The following is a 26,721-nucleotide window of genomic DNA, read 5'->3' as shown; positions in this document are numbered from 1 at the left end:
TGACGGAAGTGTCAGACTTAGTTAGGGCATAGAGCATGGTAATTAGGTACACCCTATGGATGGATCTTATTTGGAAGCCTCAAGAATGTCATGACTACTGTCCAATAATAACAATACAATGGCCCGGAGCCCCTTCATTATCTATTATAAGTTCTCTCCAACGAAATTAACTGTCTAAGAGGCGAGGCTATACGAAGTATACAAATAATCAATCAAATGGGGACTTCACTCACGTCCTCGTTCGCTTCAACAGCTGTTGGAAAACATCCTCCAACTTCTCCTCATGTGCACTCGGTAACCTCCTAGCTCTCCACGCCACAACACCATCTGGTCTGACCAACAAAGCACCAGTACTCGATATCCCCGCCGCAGTCTCGAAGCTTGTTTTGCCATCCACAGGAAAATAATCCCCACTCCCACTGCCTCCAACCACATTTGTCTTGACCTGAAGCGCTCGTGGCAGCGATTGAGATGAGGCAAGCTTCTCGGCAGCTGTCACCCAGGCACGACCTTCCGACCCAGCAAGAAGGACAAAACTCCGTCCAAACAGATCCAGAGTCGATATCCTCCCATCCTCCTCCTTGCTATCACTCCCATTCTTCTCCAACCACACATGTGGTGCTCTCCTCCCCGGCCTGCCATCAAGCCCCATCACCAACCCAGCAAAGCTCCAAGCCCGCCAACTCGCGCCACGAAGTAATCCAGGATCTTCAGGAACGATACCCACGCCCTTCCCTTCATACATGACGCTCACACCCGGAACGAGCAGTGCTCGCCTCGCCAGGTTATCAGCAGTCCTCAGATTGGGCTTCAGATACAAAAGACCCTTTTCATCCGCCGCCGCGCCAGAGACCTCAGCTGCATACGTATCGACAGGCAGACGTTCTGCTTCATACGTTCTCAGAAGCGATTCATATGGCGAGGGCGAGTCCTTAGAATGCAGGACAGCAGCCAGTTTCCAAGCGAGATTATGCACATCTGCAATCCCTGAATTGGCGCCCTGTCCGGCATATGGAGGCATCTGATGAGCCGAATCGCCGGCTAGGAAGATTCGACCTTCTTGCATTCGCGAGGCGATACGGACGCTGGCTTGCCATGGGAGAACTGATATGATCTCCACTTTGACATCTCGTTCTGACGGTTCTGGACTGGCGTCCATACCAAGTGCTGTTCTAACGATCTCTTCACACTTCTCGTGTGGGAAGTCTTCGGGCTTTTCGCCCTTGGAAGTATCATAGCACAGATGGAAGACCCAGCGCTTGGCGTTATTGATACTGGTGAAGACTCCGTCGATGGCTCTTGGTGTCTCGCCGGGATTTATGGGCATGCCAGGATGGTGGACAGTGATTATTGAGTATTCTCGTCCTCGTACGAAGGAGCCGAGATCTGCGTTGAAAAGAATGTTCAGGAGATGTCCTGCATTGGCATTTTGTCCAGTCCTCGTGATCCCGAGTTGTTCACGTATCGGCGAACTCGCTCCATCGGCTGCAATACAGTAATCGGCGGAGATCTCGTACTCCTCACCACTTTCTCTTTTTCTCAACCGGGCAGTCACTTTCTCTCCATTCTGGGTAATACCCAAACATTCCGTAGAGAAGCGTGCATCGACACCTCGTTCTCGTGCTGCGCTTAGAAGGACTGGCTCGAGTAGCTCTAAGGATATGAAGAGACCTTCTTCCGGACTCATGGTTGAGAGAAGTGACTTGAAGGCACTTGGCCGGAAAGTACGTTTGCCTGGGGGAGTTCTGGCAATTGGAGATATGGCTGAGTAGAAAGTTGTTGCTGATTTGATGCCGCCTGTTGGGGCCATGGATTTGCCAGCTTCTTTGATGGCAGCAGTTATGTCCAGTTCACGGTAGAGTTCTTGGGTTGGCAGTTAGTTTGTTTGCTTGAATTTGAGTTTGAAAATATTGCATATGAGCGAGTAGTACCATCGTTCCAGTGTTGACACCTCGAGACCGTGGATGGATCGAAGTCCCTTCATGCTTCTCTACGAGAACCGTGCGGACTCCATGGTAGCTGAGGAACAACGAGGCGCTGAGTCCAACGACACCACCCCCTACTACGAGAACCGGGACATGTGTTGACTTTGCTGTTGAACCCATTACTGAAGGGTTTCCAACGAGTATAGATACCCTAAATAGCGCAAGTTGCTGAAGATGTAGTCACTTGTGCTGGTTATGCGGGGTGGTTGATGAGAAGCGAGGACAGAGAAAGGGGATGACGCCGAGGCGGGCCAAGCATGTCCTAAATACTCTTATTTCCTACCCGCATGGGCTAGGCAGCCAACAACCCTTAAAGAGGCACAGTACAGATGTCACAATAAGATCTTGATACATCAGATTCTAGACTGTGATCGAAGACGTCAACGGTCACGCACTTGGCCTTGACTCGCTGAATTCAACCGGTCGTCAGACGGGCTCGGAAACCTAGATTTTGCCGAGTTGCTAATGTATGTAAACGGCTGGCAAGATACGCTGTACGTACAGGATGGCACAGGTAATATGCGGCTATATTTGTTCTGCCACATATCATTGTAATCTAACATACTCAGAGTCATGTCCAAGAGTTCTAGATCGCTGGTGGTATTGAGTTGAGATCGGTAAGCCAATACTGGTGATTGCTGACGGTTCCTGTCCGTACACGTACACCGCAATAACTGCCCTAGGGCGAGCTGCCGAATCGTCGATTGTGAATTAATTCCGATGGATCCTGTGATCTAATATAGACAGACATACAGAGCAAAAGCCTTGATCTCGATGCTCATGAGCATTGCCAGGTGTTCCGGAAAGAGATCAAATTACAAGAACAAACCAAAAACATGGCTGTTTGACGACGTAACACCGTAAGTCATGAGATGCATCCCTACGTCAAAGTAACCTCTCAAAATTGTCATCAATATCATAGTAGTACATACAGAATTGTTACAACCATGTTCTCTTCTCAAGAAAATCAAACAACACTCCCCGGCTCCAATGCCGGCTCATGCATCTTCTTCCCAATCTTCTCCACCAGGCCCTCCTCCCCACCATTAACAGCCTCCATCTCCCTCCCATGCCTCCTCTTAACCTTCTCCAAAATCCAAAAATTATACAACCCAAACAACACCCCCGTAACAACCATACTCGACCCCGTCGTAATAGCCGTAACCTTCGCCGTAACGCTCCACGCGCCATCCTGCTGCGTATACACATTGATCAACGAGGAAATCAACCCCGCCAAGCTGTTCAAACAACCTGGTAGGAAGATGCGGTTGAGTAGCCAGACGTAGTTTGAGCGCCATTTGAACCATAGCCAGACCATTCCGAGGGCGCCTATTCCACAGCAAGACCCGGCGATCACGAGCAAAGGGATGTTTTTGACTGTCTGGAGGATCGCGGACGCTGTTTCAGAGGACGACACTTCGGGCTTGTCTTCGATTTTTTGAAGTGATGTGAAGGTACCCGGTAGTACAACGAATCCTGCTAGGAGGATCCAGGTGAAGAACGCAGCGAAGATGTTGTGCATCCTGGTAACCTCTTCAGAATATTTTTCTAGTTGACTCATGGCATAAGGATAAGGCTTACCTCGGGATAGTGTCCATCGCCAGTAACATGTTCATGTACCGAGTCTGCACACTATTTTGGCGGTTGAGGCCGCCAGTAGGGCGCGACGGCGCGCTGGTTTGAGGAGGTTTATGGTGGTCATTGTGTGCTGTGAAGGGGATATGAACGTGTGGGAGGTGGATGTGGTGTTTTGAGGACCGAGTCGAGTCGTCAAACGTCGTTGTTGCGCTTCTATTGCTGGGTTTTATTCGACTCTTTTCTTGGTCGTAGGGACGAGTTGTGGGAAGAGTATTAGAGCGACCCATTGTGCTGGTGGTATGGATAGGGAAATCCAAGATTTTACGACTGTAAGGCTTGTGCCCAGCTTGAAGTGGAATTGATCGCAATAGTCACAAATTGACAAGTTGGACAGGTATTCACAAGAAATTGTATAAACTGGACCACACAGTAATTATCATTCAAGGCATAGAAGAATAATAAATTCGCATTGCCTCACCGTTCACAACCAACATGCTGTACTCCATGGCATGCCAGCAAATCGAGGCGTTTCTCGAAACACTAGAACCTGCTCCATCCCCTGTCACTTATAACAAGGCTTCGGATCGGCCTCCGTCTCTCATTGAGTCTCTTTTTGCTCGCCTGTCGGCGCAACAGTCCTGATGGGTGTCGTGATTCCGTTGATCTGTAGCCAGATCCAATCATTTGTTTGTTTCACCCTGACGGTGAAGCTGGTTTTGATGTCTCGCTTGACTGTGGTTGGCCCAGCCAGCTTTTCGACCCCTGGCGCCTCGCCTGTACGATGACGACCGCGGTAGCAAGGGTGGCACGAGTAAGCACCAGGTGTCGCCCTCCAAGATCTGATATCGATGGCAGCCGTTATGCTCAGGGCTTGGGACATCATGGACTCTTTGAGGCTGTTGACTGTGACGATCTCCGGGGAACTGGTAAATTGGAAGCGGGAGACACGCAAGCTAAAGGCACAGAAACAATAGTAGGAGTACGCGCTAGAATACTCTTCTTGCCCATGGCAAAACAAAGGAGCAAAAATCATCATTGGACGCTATGCAATTAATTATTAAGAACCTCGAGTAATACACAGACAGTTATTGTGTTCCTCCACTGACAAACATTGCCTTGAAATCCGCATTGCTCTTTGGCTTCTTGTTCTCCTCCGGACCGCCTGGTCCATGGCCATTAATCTCAGCAGCACCTGCAGAATTCGCAGGCTTCGGGGCGGAATAACCCAGACCTCTCTTCTGTCCTAATCCTCCACGACCACCAGCACCAGGTCTTCTAACTGGAGCACTGGGCTGCTGCATCAATCCAGCTGCCGGCTTCTTTCCCTGCCCAACCTGAATCCGATCAGTCCTAATTTCATCCTTCTCTGCGAAGAGATCTTTCAATCCCCCAGTTCGCAATTTTCGTCCTGGAGCAATTTCATGGTTCTCTAGAGCCAACGCAGCTTTGCCTGCGGATGCAGCATCGATGTACTCGATAATGGCACCTTGATGATCAGGTCGTAAGACAACCTTGACAAGCTCGCCATAAGGTTCAACGATGGCGTTGACTCTAGCCACATTAACTGTGTCCGGTATGTTCATCAGAGTTATCGTACGATTGGAGTGTTCAGATCGGCCAGGTGCATGTTGAGCATGAGTATTGTTGTGGGTGTCAGGGGCTGGGGACGGCGACATAGCTGACCCTCCATCTGGGGCAGGAGATGCAGATGATCCCTTGATAATCGTCGCTGTTGGCTTGAAGTTCTTGCCTGTAGAAATTTCTACCGTGAGAACTCTTGACTTAAGTTTCGTCTTATCAAGTTCGAGAGCCGCATTGGCTTCTTCCTTCTTTTCAAAGGCCACAAACGCCGCACCCTTGCTATCTCCAGTCATTGTTGTCAAGATCCGAGCTTTCTCCACTTTGCCATACTTCGAGAACACTTCCGCCAATTCTTCTTCAGATATACTTGGGTCGAGACCAGTGATGTGAATCTCACGTCCCTCTGCCATAGCACCTTCACGGTCCTTCTTGTTGGCCGGGTCGGAGTATTTCGCGCTTAGCTTGTATTTGCCTCCAAGCAACTGACCATCGAGTTTCGTAGCGGCGGCCGCTCCTTCTGCAGTCCGAAACGATATATAGCAGAATCGTCTATGCGTATTATGCTTAAGACTTGGCCAGCGAATACTGAATATCTCACCACAATCTTTGAACAGATGTCGAAGAAAAGCGTCATCAGCAATCGGTGGGTAATTTGTCACATACAATGTCAGCCCCGTACCTGGAGTAACTTGGAGTTGCTTCTCGCCGAAATACTTTGAATCGCGTAGCAGAGCGGATTGCGCCTCCTCAGGCGTTCGAAACTCGATCAATGCCGTGGTAGATTGCTTGTCGGCCTCGGTCTTCAGAGTTACGTTATTTAAGTGCCCATACTCCTTGAAGTATTGCCTGACTTTCGTCTGGGTAACTTCAGTAGGTAGGTTTGCGACAAGGATAGTCGTGTTTTCTCGATCACGCTTTGCATGCTGTGCTCGAACAGCCTCTCGATCGACACCCTTCAGCTTTTTTTGGGCACCACCTTCAGGGTCTTCCGACGCAGACTCGCGTTTTCTCTTGGAAGCACCTGACGGGGACTCATCCTCAGCAGGTAACTCTGACGGTACTGCTGGCTGCTGCTGAGCGTATGCCGCCGCAACTTCGGCAGCTTCTCTCTCGCGCCTAGTAGCAACTAATTTCGTAACTCGATGTACGGTGCTCATAGCCTTGAGCAAAGCGCCAACTTCTTCATAGTTGTTGCAATGCCGAAGGTAAATCTCCATAAGCTTCTCCGGCCAGTCCAATGTCTTCCGACCGACAGCTTGAATCAAGACCCCAGTAGCATGTGTCGGTGGTCCAACAGGATTTCTAACAGTCATTTCCCATAGATAGTACTGTTGCCAGAACTCGTAACTATCTGCATGGGTCTGAACCAACCGCTTCCAACATTCCCGAGCTTCAACGATGGCCCCTTTTTGGGTCAGATGCTGGATGAAAATACGTTCGATACGGAACAGGGGGTCTCCTTTCCATTCCTTGCCATGTCGTCTCTTACCCCATTCTCGAACGTCTTCCAGCGCAGTTGGTAGACCCATTTCTGCTACATCAATATCATCATCCGTTGCCCCAGCAATCATGGTAAGTCTTTTCAAATATCCACTCCACGCAATGTAGAATTCGATGACACTGGCCATACCATCACGATCCAATTCTCTGGTGTTTGTAGCGGCATGCTTGATTTGTTCCATTGTAGAGAATGGCAGAGATTCAGCTTCCGCAGATAATATGTACCTTGCCCAAAGTTTACCAGACCATGGGCAGTGATTTGTGGCTCTCTGAATAACAGGGAGCACAGCGGGGAGTTGATTGTCAGCCGGCTCGTCCTTATGGTTGGTAAGAAAAACGATATAGTCTTCCCAAATTGAGGGCTCCAAGCCTAGGGGGGTTGAAGAGAGAGCTCGCTCATACAATGCTGCGCAAAGTATCAGTGGACTAGCAGCGGCCCCCTTCTTAGGTTTGTACAGTGCTTGATTAGATTCCCAGGTCAGATAGGCATTCATTTCAGCCTTGATGATCTCTGTATGTCCGGTGTCAATAGCTCGCTGCAGCTTCAGTTCGTGCGGCTCGCGATTGCTGTACAATTCTTTTGCAACCCGTCCAGCCTTTGTTGACTCAATCATGGTTGCCTCCCAGGCAGGCTCGTCGAATTTCGTGACAAATGTCGAGAGCATCTGCGAGGTCTCATCCCAAGTGGCATGTGGAATCCGAAGTCGATCAAAGAATAGGTTCCGGGCGCGGTCGATCTTCTCGCGGTTCGGAGCTTTCGAAATCTGTTCCAACTCGATCGACATCCATCTGTTCCATAGCTCGTGGCTGTCGTTCAATCGGTATTGCGTTGCTTGCGCGCCTTCATGCCAAACATCCAGAGCTACCCCTAGAGAGAACAGTTCTTGCCCGACTTGTTGCTCTTCTTCTGGCCATCCTGCATCGCCATTCTGACAATCTGTGTACAGAGACCAGAACCATTCGCAGTAAGCCAACCACAACTTATTCGACCAAGGTTCGGCCGCAATCGCACGCTTGTATTGCTCCACAACTCCTATTCTCTGCTCAAGATCGCCGGCAGTTCTGCTGGCTTCATCAACGAGGGCAAGCCATGCATCTTCGCCGACAGCAACTGATTCGGCCATTGCGCCTGGCTTGAAGCCTTGAGGTTGACAGGGTTGACAGTATCGTGTCGAAAGATCACTGTCTAGAGAAATCGTCAAGGTGTTGCCTTAGCATCTCAAAGCTGATAGTTGAGATGAATTGAGCGCGTACTTGTAGAGGGTTGTCGTTGCGGTGTCTGCCTCCCTGGGGGGTGTTTTGGCTGTACTAAATTCATGGGCGGCGCGGGTCCAGATCGCGATCACGTGTCGCCGGATCAACAGTTCTCCCGTTTTCATGTTTATCGTGAAGCTTCTGAGAACGAGGAAGGGCATCATTAACGACCATCATGAGTTTACATCTGCCTTCGCGGCGAGTAGTGAGGACGGGTATGTGTTGGATTTTCTGATATACTCTGCAAAGGCTAATAGAATTCATAGCCACAGCTCTTACGTCTCCGCAAACAAAGCTCAACTTGCTCACACCGATTATCCAACGTCGAACCGGCTTTTCATTGCGGCCATGGAAAGTGGATGAAGCCATGAAGTCCAGAGCGAAGCCAACAAACCCGTTGACCGAAGAGTATCTGCGGAAGAAGCCTAAGCCACCAGCTGGAGGGCCAAAACGTGGTAGCCTGTCATCGTCATCCATCTTCGAAGATGAGGAAATTGTTGGTCCAACTTCTCAAGGACCGGAGGGTAAAAAGCTGGAGCCCCGGAATCCGCATACAATGGCTGCTGCGTTAGATCCAGAGCCACAAGCAAGAAAGCGATGGGAGCGCAAGATGGTGATTCGGGATATTCACAAAAGGGGTCGATTAACGAAGACACAACAATTGAAGAGAGAGGAAAGGGTGATGCTGTTAAAGAGTCATGATTTCAAGACGTCTGTCAAGAAACTTGTCCCCTTGGCTAAGCAGATCGCTGGTAAAACCGTTGAGGAGGCAATTGTGCAGATGAGATTCTCGAAGAAGAAAGTTGCCAAGGACGTCAAGGAACATCTTGAGCATGCTAGGAACGAAGCTATTACCCGGAGGGGAATGGGATTGGGACTGGGTGTAAAAGGAACCTTCCGACAAAAACAGATTCTCACCAAAGATGGGGAGCGCGTCCAGGTTGAGGATCCTACGACATTATATGTGGATGAAGCATGGTGTGGTAAGGGTCTGTATGGAAAAACACCTGATCATCGTGCGAGAGGTCAAGTTTATCTGATGAAGAACCGAACGACCTGTACGTATCAAATTTCCCAACTTGGAAACTAACTAACATTCGCAGCTCTGTCGGTGGTATTGAAGGAAGAGAAGACTCGAATTCGTCTCCATGAAGAGCGTGAGAAGAAGGAGCAGAATCGCAAGGTCTGGGTACAACTACCAAACAGACCCATTACCGCTCAACGACAATACTACTCGTGGTAACCGTGTAGGGTCAAAGAGCCAATTGTATAATTACCTTGTTTGCAGCATACTGAGGAATCTACCTATTCTCTGCCGTCAGCCAGTTTTCTTGCTGCCATTTCTCCGAATTCTTCCAGAGCTACTGATTGGGTACGAAGGTGCAGAGTTGTTTCCGATTAACTCCCTCCAAGCTTCTGATGCCAGACGAAGCTTTCTCTGTTAATCAGATCAGCTTCCTACCTGCCACGTCAGGTATCGCTACATGATTAATGACACCACTAATCTGCAGTCATGCAGGCTAGCTCACCGAGCCAGTGTACGACACAACTGGTTCGCACCCATTGGACACCCGCCACCTCAGTCGCAGGTGAGTCCAGAAACGTCTTTACGGTAGCATACTCAGGAGTATTAGTGTCCAGTCTTTCCGAAAATTAGAGTCATTCGTCCTGAAAGCCTCGATTTATCCTGTTAGGGATAAGAAGGATCAATGGAGAACGGTCTGCTATCATGTCTTTGCATCAACGACTACCGCACATGGCTCTTGATCGGAAGCTGGCTGGCGATGCCAATGTGAATCTAGATGTCAAGATTGCTAATCGAAGACAGTTTTTACAAGAGCATTTGGAGACCAGATGATGGGCCGCTCTTTTTGTCGTACCGGTCAAGGGTGGCTTGGGATAGGCTCCGGATTTATGCTGCCTGGTGACATTATTGTGGTGCCGATGGGGTGCTCCACCCCAGTGCTCTTGAGGCAGGCAGGTGCCCGGCAGTAGAGGAGCTCATGAACAGGGAGAGGAGGCTGGAAAGGACGTGCTTCATTGCATGGGAGAGTATCAGTCAATGTGCCTGGACAAAAGAACGTTAGCAATGGCGCATGGGAGGATTTTCCAGAAAATTTTAGTCTGCTCAGCAAAGGATACTGCGGAGTGCTACATAACCACTTGATGCATGCGTCCGCAATCGGGCATAGGAGTCACCTGCGCTGCACATGCATTCCAGCTCGCACAGTTTACCCACTTTGGCCCCAGCCTGAATCCATACATCTGCTTCTTGAGCCTCACTACTTCGTAGATTTCACTAACGATAATAAATGCATCGCCAACCCGCGAATACCTATTGCAAGAAACATTCGCGTCGTGATATTTCTCATAATGAGCTCTTCCGTAGCAACTCTCCCATTCTACACTTATCAGCGCCTCACCGCACCAGACACCATCAGGCTGATCAACATTTTGCCTCCGAGGAACAAAGATACCGACCAAAATCTAGAATGTACATTCTCAGTTGTATCACTAATCGACAGACCTGAGTTTGTGGCTCTCTCGTATACATGGGGCGAGAATGCCTTCACGGAGACACTCGTATGTGGGGAAGGCAATCTGAAAATCACGAAGAATCTCCACGCCGCACTCATCCAGTTCAGACGTCCTGACAGACCGTTGACGATTTGGGCTGATGCAGTTTGCATCAATCAAGCAGACGATGCAGAAAAATCGCTCCAGATACCCCTCATGGCTGATATTTATGGGCAAGCAACCGAGGTTCTCATTTGGCTTGGAGAGGAGACAGAGGGCACCAGAGATGTCATGTTATATCTGAAAAGAATCGGGCAAAAGTTCGTCGATCGAGGTGGAGACATTCTCGAGCCTCGGGAAGAACGTAGTCCAGAAAATGATGCTCTTTGGAAAGACCTGATTGAAGATCCCAATTTGGAGAAGACGAACATGATTTGGACCAGGCCCTGGTTCTCAAGAATTTGGATCATCCAAGAACTTGCTCTAGCACATAGAGCTATCGTCCATTGTGGGAACGCGAGTTTGGACTGGGACGTCTTGTTCGCAGCTTGTAAGGCTCTTGGCCGTGCTGCCACTGATGGGAGCCATTTCTGGAATCAGACAGCGAACCAACCACGCCGCTTCAGAGCAATGACGACCTTGAATGTATGGAAACTCGCAGACATAAGAAATTCTATGCGCCACCAAGCAATAGTGACAAGCGAACAAATTCTAGAATGTCTGGATGCTGCGAGGAATTTTCATTGCCGAGACCCGAAGGACAAGGTATTTGGGCTATCGAGTATTCTCAATCGAGGGACAGAGGTTGCCTTCGGCATCGAATACGGACGATCTGAAGCAGAGATATTCATTGAGTTCGCTCGATGGATTCTACGTCACAGCGACATCGTAGATGTTTTATCGTTCGCTGGGCTCGCAAACCACTCGCTGATCCCGGACAGCCTAGACTTACCTTCATGGGTACCAGACTGGCGACTTCCTTATCGCTCACCGATCGATAACCTAGGAGGCTTCACAGCAGGACACAAATTAACTTCGATGTCGGAGCTTGATGACTCTGGCGACCAGATTTTAGTGAAGGGCATGCTCGTAGACAAGGTCGTCGCTGTTGTGCGAGAAAGTGACGCTTTCGCTGAGCCAGGTCAGGACCGCACATCTTCTTTCCTTAGTCCTGCACATCTCCCAGAGTGGTATGTCCAGGTTGAGCTTGTAATAAACCAGGTGATGAAAACGTATTGGGGAAGTGACGACGAATATATTGGCGGTGGCAAGCTCTGGGAGGCATTAGGGCGAACTCTTATCGTCGACCGCAACGACCCCATTTTTGACTACGAACGAGATCGTCCTCAGGCAGTGTCTCCTAATGATCCTGAAGCGCCGCCATACAGCTTCTTTGCTCACTTCCGGGCTCGTCTGCTGAGTTCCCTTGCGCCTCCAGAGCTGCCAGAGTCGGGATCAATGCCGCCTTTGACATTCATGCCATATGAATCTATGGAATACTACACTCGTGTCGCTGTAATAACATCTGATCGTTGTTTCTTCGTCACGAGTCTCGGATACATAGGTATCGGTCCCAAAGGCCTGAAGCTCAACGATGTAGTCTGTGTACCTGCGGGTGCCAGCGTGCCTTATATCCTTCGACCGCTGAATCCCGACTTCAGACTTTACTGGCAGGGTATTGAGATAACAAGGCGAGCATTTGTACAATTACCGAACGGGGAAGGACTGTTACCTTACGTGCTGCGGAGCAACGAGGAAACTTACACTTTGATTGGGGAGTGCTATGCTCATGGGTTGATGAGAGGTGAGGTTTGGCATTCCAAAGGTAATTTCTTTGAAGACTTCAAAATTGTATGAGACATGTAAATTAGTGCGAAAAGCAGCTCCATTTCCACGACGTGAATTTTGTCTTCAAGACCTCAGATACTCCATGTCGCGAATACTAGTCGGAGAGGTCTCCATTCAAAGTTAGCTCTCTTGAAAGGATCAATTTCATGTTGAAAAGTAACACCAGCGGAAGCTTTCATATCCGTCACGTGTGCATGCTACACTTTGCACCTCAAAAACACTTGATCAAGCACGCTTTTGTTCAACAAAGCGTCATTGCTAGTATATCGTGGCTGTATAATGGGGGTTTGAGTGAGATTTCACGAAAATAGTGAGTATCTTAGACAGTAGTTGAGACACCAGCGCTTATATCATTCAGCTTAATCTAATCTGGAACTCCATTAATGATATGTAATATTCCAAAACTGATCTCAAATAGTCATTTAAAGATGGCAAAGATCAAAGACTAGTAAGAAGTGTCAAAAACCGCTTAATACTCTTTAACAGTAATTGTTTCTACTTGGATTTGATCCACACTGTAGCCAAAACCGTTGTTGACGAACGCAGCTCTGCTCAGCTTTCCGAAACAGGCAGGAAATATATCTAACCAAAGATAGATAATGAAACGATACAATGAAATATAAGCTAGGATTCAGAATACCACAACGTTTGTCTTAGTATGGCTGGACCAGGTCTGTCAAGTTACGCACGTAGGGTGGAGACTTAGAAAAGAGAATCTGAGTTGCCAGCATCACTATAATACGGCCGTAGATGAGAGAATGACAACAGTAAACTGTGCAGGGCTTGGAGTCCCCGCTTTTGAACGTACTTTAGATGTAAAATCATGACTAAGATGCCCCTTTCACAGCTTGGCTGTATGTTTACCAACGTCAGCCGAATTGTCAGCGAGAGTGTAGCGAGCTAGGCGACCTATCCATGCATTGACCGTCACCGAACTTTGACACCTGAAGCCAAGTGGATCGCTTGGAGGATATGTAGGAAGGATTTTTATCGAATCAAAAGTTATTTGGGCAACATACCATGTTCTCAGGTGAAATGAGCAAGTACAAATGTCATATCTTGGCTGCTTCGCCCATGGGCTCAGCCGCAAGTTGCCCCTCTAATCTGACGATAGATTCTTGGAAAGGAAAAGAAATGCCATCGTGAAATATCTTGGTGACTGAAATCATGTTTCCTCGGAGATGTATCTTTCGGCATATAGCTGGTTCCAGTATCAATGAAATGTATAAATACAAGAGAAAGCCACCTTGCAGTCAAGATATCCACACATCAACATCTGACTTCACACAACTTGTCAAAAGCCCACAACAATTCTAAAAGACACTAAACTATCTTTCAACTATACATAGAAGTATGCAAGCAGTATCTTTACTACTCACCTTCGGAGTCATTGTCGCCAACTCACTCGCCATGGCTCTTCCTCAACCGAACGAGCAAGGATCTCTTGTCAACGAGACTATACATGCTATTGGTGAAGAAAGTGCGTTGTCCCCCCGTTCATTAAGACCAGGCTAACTCGACTGTAGTATCCAATTTGCAAAGCGGCAATCTTCACAAGCGTGCCAGCTGGACAGTAGGTATTCAGAGTATCAAGAACTCGGCGTCTCTCGGTCGTGACTTCGCAGCCTCAGCCAGAAGTGGTGGCTCGCTCTACGTGACTTTCGCAAACCAGTTAAACGGCAAGTTACAAGCTCAACCATGGAATATGCTTTGGCAAGAAGGAGTTTCGGACTGGTCACAATATCCACTTTCTATCGATGGCAGCAACAACCAAGTGGATGGAGGCGTCGCTTCCGTTGTCCGCTCCACAGATCGTATGGAGTCGTTCTTTGGGCGAGGAAACGAAATATACAGCTATTATTTTGTGGCTCAGAATGGTATTGGCAATTGGTTCAGCTCGAGTGAGAAGAAGGCACGGGCGGCTGCTGCAGGGACCAGGTATGCCAAACCGTCTCTCATACTACCGTTCTTGCAGATAACATCCCATGTCAAACAAATTTTCAATGAATGACATTAACGTATGACTACAGTATCTCGGCAGTGTCTCGCGAACCTCGATCCATGGAAATCTTTTACGTCGGAAACAACGGTGACCTTCGCCACTCCTATTCGAACGATGATGGGCAGAAATGGGTCATCGATCAAACTCTGTGGAGTGGTCCAGTCAATCCAATCAGTCTCACAAGTATCACTTCAACCAGACTCGCTCAACTCGCTGTATTCTGGACCAGACCAGACGGCGCTATCTGGGGAGCTTGGCTCAACGGTTCGGGCTGGCAAGGCAAGCAGCTTCTCGGCCCCGGATCCGCTCATCCTTCATCTAGACTCACCACCACAACTCGCTCCGAGCTTCGCATCAACATTTTCTACATCGGGAACGACAAGAAGGTTCATCAAATTTATTGGAAGAGCGAGACACCAGGAACATGGAACACACCCTCCGAGCCGATCTCTAACCTCGCTGCAACTCCTGGGTCCTTGAGCGCTGTATCGATGAACTTCAACCACCAGGAGGTCTTTTTCCTCGGCTCAGACTCAAAGCTCAAGCATGCCTACTGGACCGAAGCAGCTAAGACTTGGAAGAGTGAGGCGCTGCCTGGAGCGAATTCAGCTTGTCAAGCAAGTGGATCTCTGGGAGTCGTCTCGCGTAGAGATGGGACTATGGAGGGCTGGTGCAAGGCGACAAGCAACAAGGATCTTGTTCACTTCTATTACTATGCCTAATGCAGAATGAGACAGCAAGATAGATATTTACGGAGATTGAACGGTGAGGTTGGATCTTCGCATGTACAGAGGACTTAGAGGAAGAAATTGAAAAACAGGGCTTTAGATTAAATTGTACGAAGTGGGGATTGCTGTAGACACTCATTTTATACAATATTTTTTAATTGTAAGAAATATTTATTCACAGGATTCTTCCCCGCCAAATTTATTGTGACGGACATGACATCAGGTTCGCTTATCTAAGCGAGATGTAAATAAGGTTGCCGTGGTGAAGCTTGCCATCGAAGTCACCTCCCGTGAGCTGTGAGCTACTTGCAGCGCAGTGGATGAAGTGAAAGTCAAATGATACTTTATCTAAATAAATCATTTCTGGCGTGTTTCCTCCTGCTCGCAAGGTCACTCTCTGGCACAGCTGATTCAAGGGTATGGGAAATCTCCAGAGGAAGGGCTGTGGCGAAGAAAAAACACAGGATAGCCTTATGCTACGTGGGAAGTAGAGAACTAAATATAGCATGCAATGCGATTAAGTTCTCAAGAGAGAAACAGATGACCACGAATTGATAAATACAAGCATTTCAACCTGCGTGGGGGATTTTGTTGACATAGAAGATATCTAGGCAGCTAAGCCTGTTCCCTTCCTCTCGGCGCTTTCGCTTAAGCTAGTGCCCGCAGCGGGGAACCGACGATTATCCCAACCATAAATATTGTCAGTGGAAAATGCGATTATTCATTGATATTACACTGTCGCATCGTTTGTATTGATTAATACACATAATTTCTCCGCTAAACATACAAGTTTCCAATCTTATAATTATCCTACTCTCCATAGATATGCAAAAACTCCAATGAAGTTTGCTGCCCCACTTTCACAGCATCAACACCACCATTCGTCAACCACCTCTGCAACTTCACAAACGCCATCAACGAAGCATCCGCAACCTCCCAATAATCCATTGAAATATAAGAACTCGTAGTCTTCAGCATACTCTTCAAAAACCTCCCGTGTGCAGTATCCTGCGCTGCAGGAGTCGCAGCTAAGATGATGAACAGGAAGATTCCAGGGATTTGTTTCCAGCGCGAGAGCTTGACTTGCCACATATTGGCCCAGAGTTGGTTGAGATCGGATAATGTACAGGATTTTGCGAGGCTCCTACGAGATACTATTGCTTTGCAGTAGATCAGGGAGGCCAGGCGGAGGCTTTTGTAGATTTGATCACGTGAGATGTCATCGTTTGGATCAGATCCGTCTGGAAGGGAGGAAATTCGATTCTGGATCCAGATGGATGTTGTTTCTAATTTCTGCATCTCTTTCGCCGAAACATTCCGGTCAACTTGGTTCAGTATCGCAAGCATGAGGAATCGCATGTCGTTTAATATCATGGCTGTCTGCTTGCTAATTTGAATGTCGGATTCGTTGGAGGTGGATGTGGCGGAAGGTGGAATGAAAGGTATGCTCATCTGTGGAGGATAAATCTTTGGAGTTTTAATATCGTGAGGAAAAGTTAGATCGCTACTGTAGGAGCAGGCGATGTGATAGTCCATCCTTTGACCAGTTTAGAAATGATGCAGTTACTGGGGCTCCTTGGACTCACAGCAAGATCATCCTCCTAGGGAAATCACTCATTCCTAAATTATCCAGTCCGCCTCGAAGTCTGACCATTTCTTTCAGCCCCTTCATATGTGCTTGTATGTTCTCCCAGTCACTCCAATACCATTCGTTCACTGAAAGATAAAGCACAGCAGCGATTGCCTCCGTCGACGTAGACGTTGCCTTGTGTGAGAGCATCTCGTTGAGCAGGCTTATGACTTTGCACTTGTACCTAAGTACGACTGCCGACTGATTTGGCGAGATTTTCAGGGCTTCAGCTTGATAGCATGCTGCCGTGAATATGCCGAAGTAAGCTAGCAGAGGTGACTTGACGGACCATGGAACCCAATGATCATTATAGTAATTTGGGGCGGCATGGCCGTCGATGGATACGACATATTTCGTTATTAGCTTGAGAACTTACAGATGGAGTAATTAGCTTCACGAGCATTTCCATGGAATGCATTGAATACGTACAAGCCTGTAACAGTTCAGAACTTTGGACTGTAGGGGTGATACCCAAGAAATGCAGTGGGTCAACAGAGCTGATGTTCATATCATGTGGAGAAGGCACGAGATCAAAGTGAGGCGAGCGCTGGTCTGGGGTGCCCGATGGCGATCTTGGATATAAAGAAAGTCTATCGTAGGAGATGGCGGGGAGTTCAGTCCTTGTCTTATTGGAGGAGCCAAGAACCGCCGCATTGGAATTCGCAGGATCAGCCAAGACACTGGATGATATCTGTGAGACCATGGAACTCAAGAGATCCTGATATGTGTTTGGACCGAATTGGTCCAGCGTTTCCACGGAGACGGAAAGATCCCGTTTTGTGGCATCGTTTTCGACCTGTAGCCAAGCTGGAACCAGATCATCTGAAAAGCTGATAGTAGAGTCGGAAGTAGTCTCGGTCTCGAAACGGTCTTTCTGCTGACCAGAAATACTTGCGACTCTACTTTCAGCATGTGGCTCACTGGGTTCGTCTGATGCTCCCTTTAAGGTAGTGGACGTATCTCTGAGATCAATTTAGATAGGAGTCAAGCGACATGAAATCCAGCATACCTGATGTTTCGATAAATACAGTCTGGTTGGGGATAGCGTCGAGCACAATGCCTACATGGCTGCTTCTGATCACACTGTCGACACGGTTAGTCCCCCTGGCGCCGGGGAAGTCCCAGATTCTCTCACAGCTAAGCTGTGGAACATCTCAATCGAGTCAGGACCGCAATTTACCTTCTGTTTTCTCTTGTGGCACTCCCCACACGAGGTGCTTAACTTCAATCGCCCCTCAGTGAATTTAGATCCCTTATATTCGCGTGTTCGTCGGTTCTGCATATTGTCGGACATACAAACGATCCCATGGCTTGATCTGCGACCGCATGTAGAAAGAAGGGAATGCTGGCTTTTTAATCTGGCTTTCAATGAGCCATGAGGAGAAAGGCAGAAAGGAAAATTGAGTCCTACAGATGCGGCCTTTCGGAATTAAGGCTTTTAGTGTCTCCTTGGTTGCCGACTTTTACTGCAAGGAAACGCTGTTGTTCCAGTGATAGGGCCAAGCGAGACGCGCTAAAGAAAGGGGCTTGCCTCAGCCCTGGTGCAATAAGTTTAGAGCGGCAGTGACTTCGAGATACATGACTTGGCGGTACATCATTTCGATGATGTGAGACATTCAAAGATCATAATTGATCGAACGAATCAATATATCATAGTCTAGTAATCCAGCCTTACTTTCTTTGTAATTGGAACGGGAAGTGTGCTCTGCGGCCGGTAATCAGCAGCGTGTCGCCTATTTGTTTACTCTTCGCATTTGTAAAGTTAAATGCTGACTCTGTTTCTCTTTTTCCTACCTTACTCGCTTGCCTCGGATACCACCTATCTCAAAGAAGTCACTCGTACACGGCGCAAGTAAGCACTCAAATCACAAACGCAGATTTTCTCACCGACTAGCCTAGCTTACTTATTGTAAGCAAAGTGAAGGTGAAGTGAAGTGCCGCCTACAGGTGCATGAACGGCGACACCGTGCCATAAATGCCGGTACTTCCCAGGACATGCAAGTAATCTTGATTAGGATCAACACTAGAGTACTGGCTCGGTCCCAGCTGTATGGTTATCAGAAGCCTGTTTTTGAGGTTTGGACCTTAGAGCGGCTAGGAATGTGGCTGCTTAAGTTTCAGCTGCGCCTGCAGCTGAAGCTCGGCAGCTTCCTTTTCTTGCGACCCCTCATTCATGTTTCTAATCTTTGAATGGAGCTGGAGCTGAGACTAGTCTGTAGCCTTAAAGAGACCTCAAATTCTCAGTGGAAGTCAGCAAGAATGACTCCATTCAAGAATTTTCATACCGTCCTGGGAAATATACACAGCACGAACTTCTGCAAGCTCCAATATTTTACAAAAGCAGCCGAGGTCATTGCATCTCCGATGGACGATCAGGTCATACAATGAGCACAAATCTATCAGATGCGGCAGTCGGCTTGAGGACGGGCGAACTTCTCTTCAAGAAAGTCTCTCCCAGAAACGCACTCTATCCGCGATTTTGTCTCCAACAATCTTTGTACCGATCGCCATGGCTGCCCCAGAGCCGTTTGGAATCTGGTGCAGTTCCATATCGCTTGCTTGGGATTTTTGTCCACAATTCAGGAGTACTTTGAAACAATCTCCAGAACATGGAGAGGACACAAAGTTATATAAGTGGCTAAGGACGAAGTCTGTCGTTTCTGGCAAATCAGGGAAAATTTGGCGGATCTCTGATTCGCCATTATCTGGTGTCCTACTTCCAGAAATTCCAGACCATCGTCTGTCTGCCACATGTGAATGTGAAAGGACAACAGACGTGACAAGAATTTTGAAACACAATAGAAGAATGGCCTCGATCGAACTTTGCGAAACGAGAACCCGTCACGGCCAGCAGCATTCCATAATGCTGGCCCGTTCCACTTAGAGATCCTCACCCTTCTCCAGCTTCCGAATGATATCGATAGCTCCAGGTGTTTCAGCCCAAGAGTCGTATGACTGCTGAAGGCACAGCTGCATATGTGGTATCGTTCCATGGCTATACATGGTCAAAGTCGCTGTCAAATGTGGTCCGGGATTGAGAAGAGCAGGCCAGAAATACTTGTTGCTCTTGCCAACGGCAACATGCATCTGCTTCACCTGGTCCTCTAATTTCTTGACAAGTGGTCCCTGATCCTCACTATCCATGATATCCTTGTTGTTCCCAACGATCGTACTGACCAGTTGGCCTCGAATTTGGTCGAGAAGCTCTTGTGGGACCTTCTTGCCAATAAGAGAAGCATTTTGCAAAGCCTTCAAGTCCAAGAGGAGTCTGATTTTCAAGACAGTAATTGCAGCCCCAAAGCTGGGATCGGTGTATTTGCTTCCAACAAACCCACTTTCCTCGAAGGCATCGGCATCTTTGACGTCAAGGTAGGGATTATCAGTGTTTCCCCAGTCATAATCTGATTCTTGGCCAGTTGTCCGCCACCCTTCCATATGTTAGCTTGCTACATTTCCCATGGTCTACCAAAGCAAGATCTTCAACTCACATTTGACAAAGTCGTAGCATTCTTGGTCCTTTCCCAAACGAAGATACAATCCAGGAGCGATACTGCGGACGCCCATGTTGTCACCCCGGCACAATCTCAATATGTCCAAAACATGATCTAGTGCTGCTTGTACCGCGGCTTTCGTCTTAATTGTAAGAAGTGCATCGACGAGAACGTGTCGAGCTCTCATGTATGGTCGGGTCTCGTGGATTCCCCAGAAATGACCGACACCGTTCTCGAATATATTGTCGGGGGTCATGAAGTCTCCTGGGTGATTGCGCAATTTCTGCTCTTCGATTTCAAGGTGCTTTTGTACCTTCTTCACAGAGCTGCATGCCTTTTTGTGAGCTGGTCTGTCAGAGGCTTGGTGCTCCTTGCCACAATAGAACATGACGCCACAACCCAGGCAGCGAAGGAGTTTGTCGGTTTTGTTGCATGTTGGGCAGCGAGGTGTAAGGGAGAGAGAGAGACTCATGATCAAGTCGTCCTGCGGAAAGATCTGTGGTGATTGCAGAGAGATTAAATGTTCGAGTTGGGACTGGTGGATTTAAGTTTGGATTCGGAGAGGAGAAGACGCGTTTTTGAGAGCGGCGAAACGCGCCTGGGAGACCGTGCACAATCGACACGCCAAATCATTTGAGACGGAAGTAGGTTGTTTCTGTACCATTTGCCTGTCCTTTTGTTTACGACCCGCCAACAAGACTACCAAGATAGACTCTTATGAATCAATCAGGTAACTTCAAGGTAGCAGAGTGCTGGCAAGGGCGGAGACTACACCATTGGTAGATCCACGTGATACCTAGAGTTTGTTAGTTAAGATACCAAGCAGGTATATTGTTTTTAACAGGAGGTTCGTAGTCGCTTTGCTTCTATCACATTGACATATCCATTTCAAGAAGGAGCAAACGAGGAGCGATGACGATAAAATCCTTGTGCTTCCAAGCCCGATGCCACTAGACCCATGAAGCCACGAGACAAAGTTTGCAAACTAGATCAGGCGCCATAGTATTTGTGCTTTACGAACGTCGTTTATTTATTTTCTCGTAGTATTCAGCGGCTCAGATAATCTTTCTGTAACTATCTCATGGCAGGCGGTTTGTTTACATCTGGATGGGGGAAGCAGTTTAGCCGACGTCGTGAAAAGGGGCTTAAGCGGGATATATTTGGCGCCCCAGACGAGTCGCATCGAGTATGAATCGTCCTGGATGGAACTTTGCACTTTACGAATAAAGTTTCTACGTAAGTTTCGTAGTCTCTTTTTGTGTGTCAGAGTGTTCGTTCATACGTCTGTCTATCAAGATATTCAATAAAATTCGTAGTTTAACTACGCCTGTGCCGTCAAACATGGCTTTAGTGGCTAAATAAAGTCCCAGACACGAGGATACTTCTTATTTCCCAACCTACCGAAGTATGTAGTGGTATACCTCCGGCGTCCGGTGCTAATGAATACCTAGGAGACGTTTGGGTGGGAAACTTGGTAGGCTAGAGGTTTAGTGGAATTTAGCAATTTACCCACACCAACAACCCTCATTCTAAGATATCAAATGAACAAGGCACAATCAAAGCATCGGTTGTCCAAACTCCTACATCCAACTTCGAGATAACCATTCGATCCGTACATCCATGAAGACTACAGTAACAAAGATGGCAGGAATTACGCCTTTGCTCAATCTTCCTCTCGATCTCTTCCGCTACATCCTCGACTCGTTACCCGCCCACTTATCCGTCGCAGATTTTATGGAGTTGAGACGGCTGAACAGTAAGTTATACCACCTCCAACTCAAGAAAGGGAGTTAAGTAATAGCTGTAGAACTATTCGACCAGGAAGTACTACGATCAGTCTGCCGGCCCGGTCCCTCAAACGTACTCACCAACAGTAAATTATTATTCGATATCTCATTAGAGCGAGATAGCAGCATGAAAAATCTCGTCACTAATTTTCTAATGATACGACTTGCGCTGCCTAGTGCCAAGAATAACCCGCTTTTAAATTCAATCCTGGAAACTGTGGAATTTGCGCAAGAGATCCATCTCGATATTGATACTGACGTCGAGTGTACGGATGAAGCAGCAATCGAAAAGCGAAGACATGAGTATACTCTCGTACTCTGCCGTGCCAACACAGTACTGGACGCTGGCGAAATCATGGAGACTGCAACTATTGTCAGGAGCCCCCATGACACGAATGTTGTCGCCAATGCCTTGGTAGCTGCCGCGTACCTTGGGGATCTACCTCTCATAGAAAAGCTTGTTCAACGAGGCATAGATGTCAATACGAGACAAGTATGGTTTACCGCACCTCTGGAACATGCTTGTACACAAGGGCATCACGACGTAGTGAAGATTTTGCTAGATAATGGGGCAACTCTTTCCGAGAAACCATTCTCATATCTACACGGAAACGCATACCTCAATGCAGCAGCCAAAGCTGGCCACGAGAAGGTCGTAAATCTCCTGATCAATCATGAACAGGGCTTGGGGCCCGACCTGGATTGGACAGTGCACGATGCCGCTTTCAACCTGGCCGTGGCTTACAGACACGTCTCTATTATCAGTTGCTTCCTCGCCCCTTTCAAGCAATACATGTTCTGGTTAAGCGTCAATGAACACGAGAAGTTTGAGCAAAGATCTTCGCTTTTCCAAGCGATTGAATGCGGAGAGGAAGGTGCTTGTGCATGGATGCTTAGAGAGGCCAATGATATCTCACGCGAACATGAAGCGTGGAACTGGCAATCCACTCTACTTTTGATAGAGGCGATCAGGGAAAGACGACCAAGCGAAGTGAAGAGACTCGTTGGGAAAGGAGCAGCAAGAAGGGGGGAGGCCATGGTACAGATAGCTAAATTCGGAAACACGGAACTTGCGAATGCATTCTTCGATACGCCAGGCGCGCCGTTCTGGAAGGATACCGTTTTGAACGGCACGAAAGAAGACTGGAAGAGAATCCCGGATCTGTGCGTGGATGCGAGGGAAATTATGAAATTTGGGCACTGCCGCTGTGATGTTCCCCTAATTCACGCCATAATGGAGAAGAATGATGATATGATCGAGTGGCTTGTTCAGAGAGGAGCCAGGATCCCGAGTCTGGCGGAGAGCCATGTGTTTCGAAGCCAAGTTTTCACATCTTCACTCAACAAACATATGAGACGCTTGCAATCTTATTTGGTCAGGAGTGAGTGGGTTCTGTTTAGGCTGTGGAATGTTTTCATTTGCGCAAGCTTCGCAGCTGTAAATATTTTGCGTTGCTAGTACCGAAATAAACACTCTCGATATCCACCCCATGTAATATGAGCCAACGAGTATAAATTCAGTTATAATCATAGATCATCATAAAGCAGCATACTTCTAAAAGCTTACAAAACTCAACTCAACAAGTCCCGATATCTAATCTCTAGATCTATCATCCTGCTGCTTCCCAATCTCTGTGAGTCCCTCACTTCCCTCTCGTCTCAAGCTTCTCAAAAGCCTCAAAGCCCCTTTCAACAATCTGAACAGCCTGCTCACTAATAAACTCTCTTCTCAAACCTTTTCCCTTCTCACCATCTTCAAGGATATCATACCTCCCAAACCACCCCCAGTCCTGATGTTCCTCTTCATCAAGCACCACTTCTCCTTCCCCCACATTCCCAGCATCAACCACAAAATTCAACTTACACCAAACCTCGCCCTTTCCACCTAAGAACTCAACCTCTCCCTCTCCAGGCTTCTCTCCGACCACAGCCACCAACTCTTTCTCTTCCATCTTCCCATGAAGCTCATCGCTGTCACCCTTACCCATTTTCACCACCCTCTTCTCACCAACTCTCAAATCCCAAACCTGCGCATTAATCTCCCTAACAAGCAGCCCCGTCTCTTCCCACACCTCTCTCACCACAGCATGTAACAAGGTCTCATCATTGCTCTCGACGCTGCCACCTGGAATTTCCCAGAGGTTGGGGAGGAAATCTGAGGCGGCGCGTTTGATGAGGAGGATTTGCGGAGTGGTGGTTTTGGCAGACGTGACCGGATCGGTGGTGATATTATATCGGAAAATGAGAGCACCGACACAGAGACGGGCGATGCGAGGGTGAAGGGTGAACCATTGGGAAGGGGTGGTGGAGTGGTGGTCGAGGGAGGTGGGGATTAGAGGTGTTGGGAGAGGGGTGGGAAGAGGTTTAGGTGCCATTTTTGAGGACGTGGGGTGTGGTTTCAAAATTGAGAAGAGAGCAGAAGTAGTCGATAATATCTGGCTTTGAAATGTTAAGAGCACGAGATTATTGTAGATATCTGACGGTGGGAGTTGACATTCGAGGCTCAGATGAACGTGGCGGATGAAAAGATGGCAGCCTGTTCATGGATGGGTACCTAGTTCGGTTGTGCAGCCAATAACCCGAGTCAAGAAACCCGTCCAAGCACGTGAGACATCCCAGAATTGAGAATTATTTTGAAATTAGAGGAATTCCAAAGGGCAGTTGAATTTTCTTTTCTCCAACTCCAAAACAATGCTTCTACTCATGCCCTAGGTGGAGACATAGTGAGGGACAACTGGATCCGTGCCGTAAACTTCAAATGCGTGAACGAACTCGAAGAAACTAGCTTTGTAGCTTCTTTCTTGAGTCGTTAAATTGACATATCTATGAGATGAATAAGCACATCTCATCAATCTCAGTATGAGAAGTTTGAGAGACTTACTGAATACCAAATTTGTCCTGATATCCCGCCCCCCATTCCAAGTTATCCACAATACTCCAAGCCAAAGCCCCAACCACATTCACACCCTCACTGATCGACATCAAAATGGCCTGCATGTAATCTCGGTAGTAACTACTCCTGATTGGATCAAAGACAATGTCTGCTTTAATCGTCTTCAATAGCTCGAACGGTTCAGCGAAACCGAATTCTGTAACAGCGATTCCGCCAGCTGGTTTCCAGGTGTCCTGAATGTAGCGCAAGAATGCAGGAACCCAGTCTGTAGCTTTGTGCAACCAAGGAGAAAGTGGGTCAGCTGCTGGACCAATATTCCAGCCACCGGATGAAGCGGCATAGGTGTATGTTGTGTTAGCGCAGGTCGGGTAGAGTGGGTGACTGCTATTGCTTGTGCAGGCTTCGATGCCAGAGTCGGGAGCTGTGCCTGATGTTACTCCTATTCTCAGAAGATTCAGGATAATAACGTACCCATATAGAATTGCGAAGTATATGCATCATGAGCAAAGACATCAGAAGTCCCATTAATGATAGCCTTCTCCTCATCTGTAAAGTCAGGTAAGAAACCTGAGACATACTCCTTCAAATATTGAGGGTAGTCTCCGTCGAGGAAAGTAGGCTTGGCGAACCATCCTTCATTGAAATCCCAAGCTCTCTGCACAGCAAGAGCATCTTCGCTTGAGTTTGTCAGTGGGATCTTGTATCCACCATTCGTCTTGAACGAGATAGTCCCATTCAGACCCATTGATTTTCCGAGTCGGTATGCTTTGCCATGTGCGAGGAGGACGTGGTGGCCGCACCAGAATGGCTGCTGTCTCTTGGGAATTGTGGTATTTGTGAAATAGTTGTCTGGTAATGGATAATTGTTACTGAAATATTAAGGTTAGCAACTTAGCAAGACCCTTGGAGCTCGACATACCAGAAAACAATCGGTTCATTGACAGTAAACCATCGAGGTACTTTATTACCATATCGCTCAAATACAACCTGGGCATAGTTTACAAAGTCATCTACAATCTGCCCACCTAGCCAGCCGCCATAGCTGTTTTGCAAATTGAGGGGTAAGTCCCAATGGTAAAGCGTTACAGCAGGTTCAACGCCATATTCGATGCACGTGTTGATAACGTCGTCATAATGTGCAAGTGCCAGCTCATTCACAGGTCCATTCCCAAATGGGAAGATTCTTGACCAGCTCAGAGAAAATGAGTAGGTCTTTACACCCAATGCTGCGATACGAGCAATATCTGACGATCAGTTAGTCTTTGAGCACTCGAGGCTTGAGATATGATCAAAATTACCTTGCTTATATAAGAAATACTGATTATCTGCCACATCACCAGTCTGATTCGCCACAGAGTAACCAGTCACTCGATGCAACAAAACATCCCAAATGGACGGTCCTCGTCCCTCGTCCTTGGCAGCTCCTTCAACCTGATATGCAGCACTGGCGACACCCCACCAGAACCCAGCAGGAAATTTCCAACTCTCATTCTTGACTGTCATGGGAATTTGCTGCCCAGCTGGAAATGGGTCGTAGTATAGCCCTGGAGGAGGAATGAGCTCATGAGTTGGAATTGGTGTCGCCGAGACAGTGGTATTGACTGCTGCAGTTGAAACGGGACCCACGAAAAGATTCCAGAGATCCTCGACATTGACAGTCATTACCGATGTGAATGCTGCCGGGTTTGTAATTGCAGTCCCATTTGAAGAAATGGTGGGTGTTGGTGGGGTTATTGGGGCTGAGGCAGAAGTGCTGGATGTTGCATTTTGAGAAACAACTTGTCCTAGAAGAAGCAAAACCGAGAATAGTGGCAGCAACATCTTTGTATCTCAGATATCTGAACACGTGTGATGAGTTGTTAATAGTCGAGGAAAGCTTAGCACTGTGAAGAAATTGGATGAGACACGAACATTGAAAATGGTAGAG

The 26,721-nt window shown here is 47.7% G+C and overlaps 12 protein-coding genes across 13 annotated transcripts; 4 read left to right on the top strand and 8 right to left on the bottom strand.

Moving 5' to 3' along the window:
- Positions 1–87: 87 nt before the first annotated feature.
- Positions 88–2,197, bottom strand: ONS95_003059 (uncharacterized protein). Its single transcript, XM_058496345.1, has 2 exons — positions 1,932–2,197; positions 88–1,863 (listed from the first exon to the last, which is right to left on the bottom strand). Exon 2 carries the CDS (start codon positions 1,808–1,810, stop codon positions 230–232), a length of 1,581 nt encoding a protein of 526 aa, XP_058353596.1. The 5' UTR covers positions 1,811–1,863; positions 1,932–2,197; the 3' UTR covers positions 88–229.
- A 755-nt stretch (positions 2,198–2,952) lies between these two features.
- On the bottom strand, positions 2,953–3,850 carry ONS95_003058 (uncharacterized protein; the record flags this gene model as incomplete). Its single annotated transcript, XM_058496344.1, has 2 exons — positions 2,953–3,508; positions 3,567–3,850. 2 exons carry the CDS (start codon positions 3,848–3,850, stop codon positions 2,953–2,955), a joined length of 840 nt encoding a protein of 279 aa, XP_058353595.1.
- Positions 3,851–4,161: 311 nt separating this feature from the next.
- On the bottom strand, positions 4,162–4,446 carry ONS95_003057 (uncharacterized protein; the record flags this gene model as incomplete). Its single annotated transcript, XM_058496343.1, has 1 exon — positions 4,162–4,446. The coding sequence occupies one exon, from the start codon at positions 4,444–4,446 to the stop codon at positions 4,162–4,164; it is 285 nt and encodes a 94-aa protein (XP_058353594.1).
- Positions 4,447–4,648: 202 nt separating this feature from the next.
- Positions 4,649–7,768, bottom strand: PRP24 (Splicing factor; the record flags this gene model as incomplete). Its single annotated transcript, XM_058496342.1, has 1 exon — positions 4,649–7,768. The coding sequence occupies one exon, from the start codon at positions 7,766–7,768 to the stop codon at positions 4,649–4,651; it is 3,120 nt and encodes a 1,039-aa protein (XP_058353593.1).
- On the top strand, positions 4,659–10,182 carry MRPL22 (54S ribosomal protein L22, mitochondrial). The gene is made up of 2 exons (XM_058496341.1): positions 4,659–8,113; positions 8,165–10,182. The coding sequence occupies exons 1-2, from the start codon at positions 8,074–8,076 to the stop codon at positions 8,986–8,988; spliced, it is 864 nt and encodes a 287-aa protein (XP_058353592.1). The 5' UTR covers positions 4,659–8,073; the 3' UTR covers positions 8,989–10,182.
- Positions 10,183–12,403, top strand: ONS95_003054 (uncharacterized protein). Its single transcript, XM_058496340.1, has one exon. It carries the CDS (start codon positions 10,272–10,274, stop codon positions 12,270–12,272), a length of 2,001 nt encoding a protein of 666 aa, XP_058353591.1. The 5' UTR covers positions 10,183–10,271; the 3' UTR covers positions 12,273–12,403.
- A 1,213-nt stretch (positions 12,404–13,616) lies between these two features.
- On the top strand, positions 13,617–15,114 carry ONS95_003053 (uncharacterized protein; the record flags this gene model as incomplete). The annotated part of the gene is made up of 3 exons (XM_058496339.1): positions 13,617–13,743; positions 13,790–14,201; positions 14,294–15,114. 3 exons carry the CDS (start codon positions 13,617–13,619, stop codon positions 14,985–14,987), a joined length of 1,233 nt encoding a protein of 410 aa, XP_058353590.1. The 3' UTR covers positions 14,988–15,114.
- A 614-nt stretch (positions 15,115–15,728) lies between these two features.
- Positions 15,729–18,086, bottom strand: ONS95_003052 (uncharacterized protein). Of its 2 annotated transcripts, XM_058496337.1 has the most exons (6): positions 18,035–18,086; positions 17,804–17,981; positions 17,633–17,706; positions 17,053–17,585; positions 16,580–16,994; positions 15,729–16,530 (listed from the first exon to the last, which is right to left on the bottom strand). In XM_058496337.1, the coding sequence occupies exons 2-6, from the start codon at positions 17,915–17,917 to the stop codon at positions 15,804–15,806; spliced, it is 1,863 nt and encodes a 620-aa protein (XP_058353588.1). In that variant the 5' UTR covers positions 17,918–17,981; positions 18,035–18,086; the 3' UTR covers positions 15,729–15,803. The 2 variants fall into 2 exon arrangements, with proteins under 2 accessions (XP_058353588.1, XP_058353589.1); XM_058496338.1 differs by having other exon boundaries at positions 17,633–17,981.
- A 1,417-nt stretch (positions 18,087–19,503) lies between these two features.
- Positions 19,504–20,586, bottom strand: ONS95_003051 (uncharacterized protein; the record flags this gene model as incomplete). Its single annotated transcript, XM_058496336.1, has 2 exons — positions 19,504–20,051; positions 20,112–20,586. The coding sequence occupies 2 exons, from the start codon at positions 20,584–20,586 to the stop codon at positions 19,504–19,506; spliced, it is 1,023 nt and encodes a 340-aa protein (XP_058353587.1).
- Positions 20,587–21,489: 903 nt separating this feature from the next.
- Positions 21,490–23,360, top strand: ONS95_003050 (uncharacterized protein; the record flags this gene model as incomplete). Its single annotated transcript, XM_058496335.1, has 3 exons — positions 21,490–21,519; positions 21,566–21,870; positions 21,922–23,360. The coding sequence occupies exons 2-3, from the start codon at positions 21,735–21,737 to the stop codon at positions 23,358–23,360; spliced, it is 1,575 nt and encodes a 524-aa protein (XP_058353586.1). The 5' UTR covers positions 21,490–21,519; positions 21,566–21,734.
- A 184-nt stretch (positions 23,361–23,544) lies between these two features.
- On the bottom strand, positions 23,545–24,276 carry ONS95_003049 (uncharacterized protein; the record flags this gene model as incomplete). Its single annotated transcript, XM_058496334.1, has 1 exon — positions 23,545–24,276. The coding sequence occupies one exon, from the start codon at positions 24,274–24,276 to the stop codon at positions 23,545–23,547; it is 732 nt and encodes a 243-aa protein (XP_058353585.1).
- Positions 24,277–24,609: 333 nt separating this feature from the next.
- ONS95_003048 (uncharacterized protein) lies at positions 24,610–26,615 on the bottom strand (the record flags this gene model as incomplete). Its single annotated transcript, XM_058496333.1, has 5 exons — positions 24,610–24,724; positions 24,783–25,215; positions 25,266–25,663; positions 25,714–26,038; positions 26,093–26,615. The coding sequence occupies 5 exons, from the start codon at positions 26,613–26,615 to the stop codon at positions 24,610–24,612; spliced, it is 1,794 nt and encodes a 597-aa protein (XP_058353584.1).
- Positions 26,616–26,721: the final 106 nt, after the last annotated feature.

This window comes from Cadophora gregata, assembly GCF_030347475.1.
Source record: "Cadophora gregata isolate MNR1 chromosome Unknown scaffold_12, whole genome shotgun sequence".
Taxonomy (NCBI): Eukaryota; Fungi; Ascomycota; class Leotiomycetes; order Helotiales; family Ploettnerulaceae; genus Cadophora; species Cadophora gregata.
The sequence above is the reverse complement of the archived record's forward strand: the minus strand, read 5'-3'. Positions and strand labels throughout refer to the sequence as shown.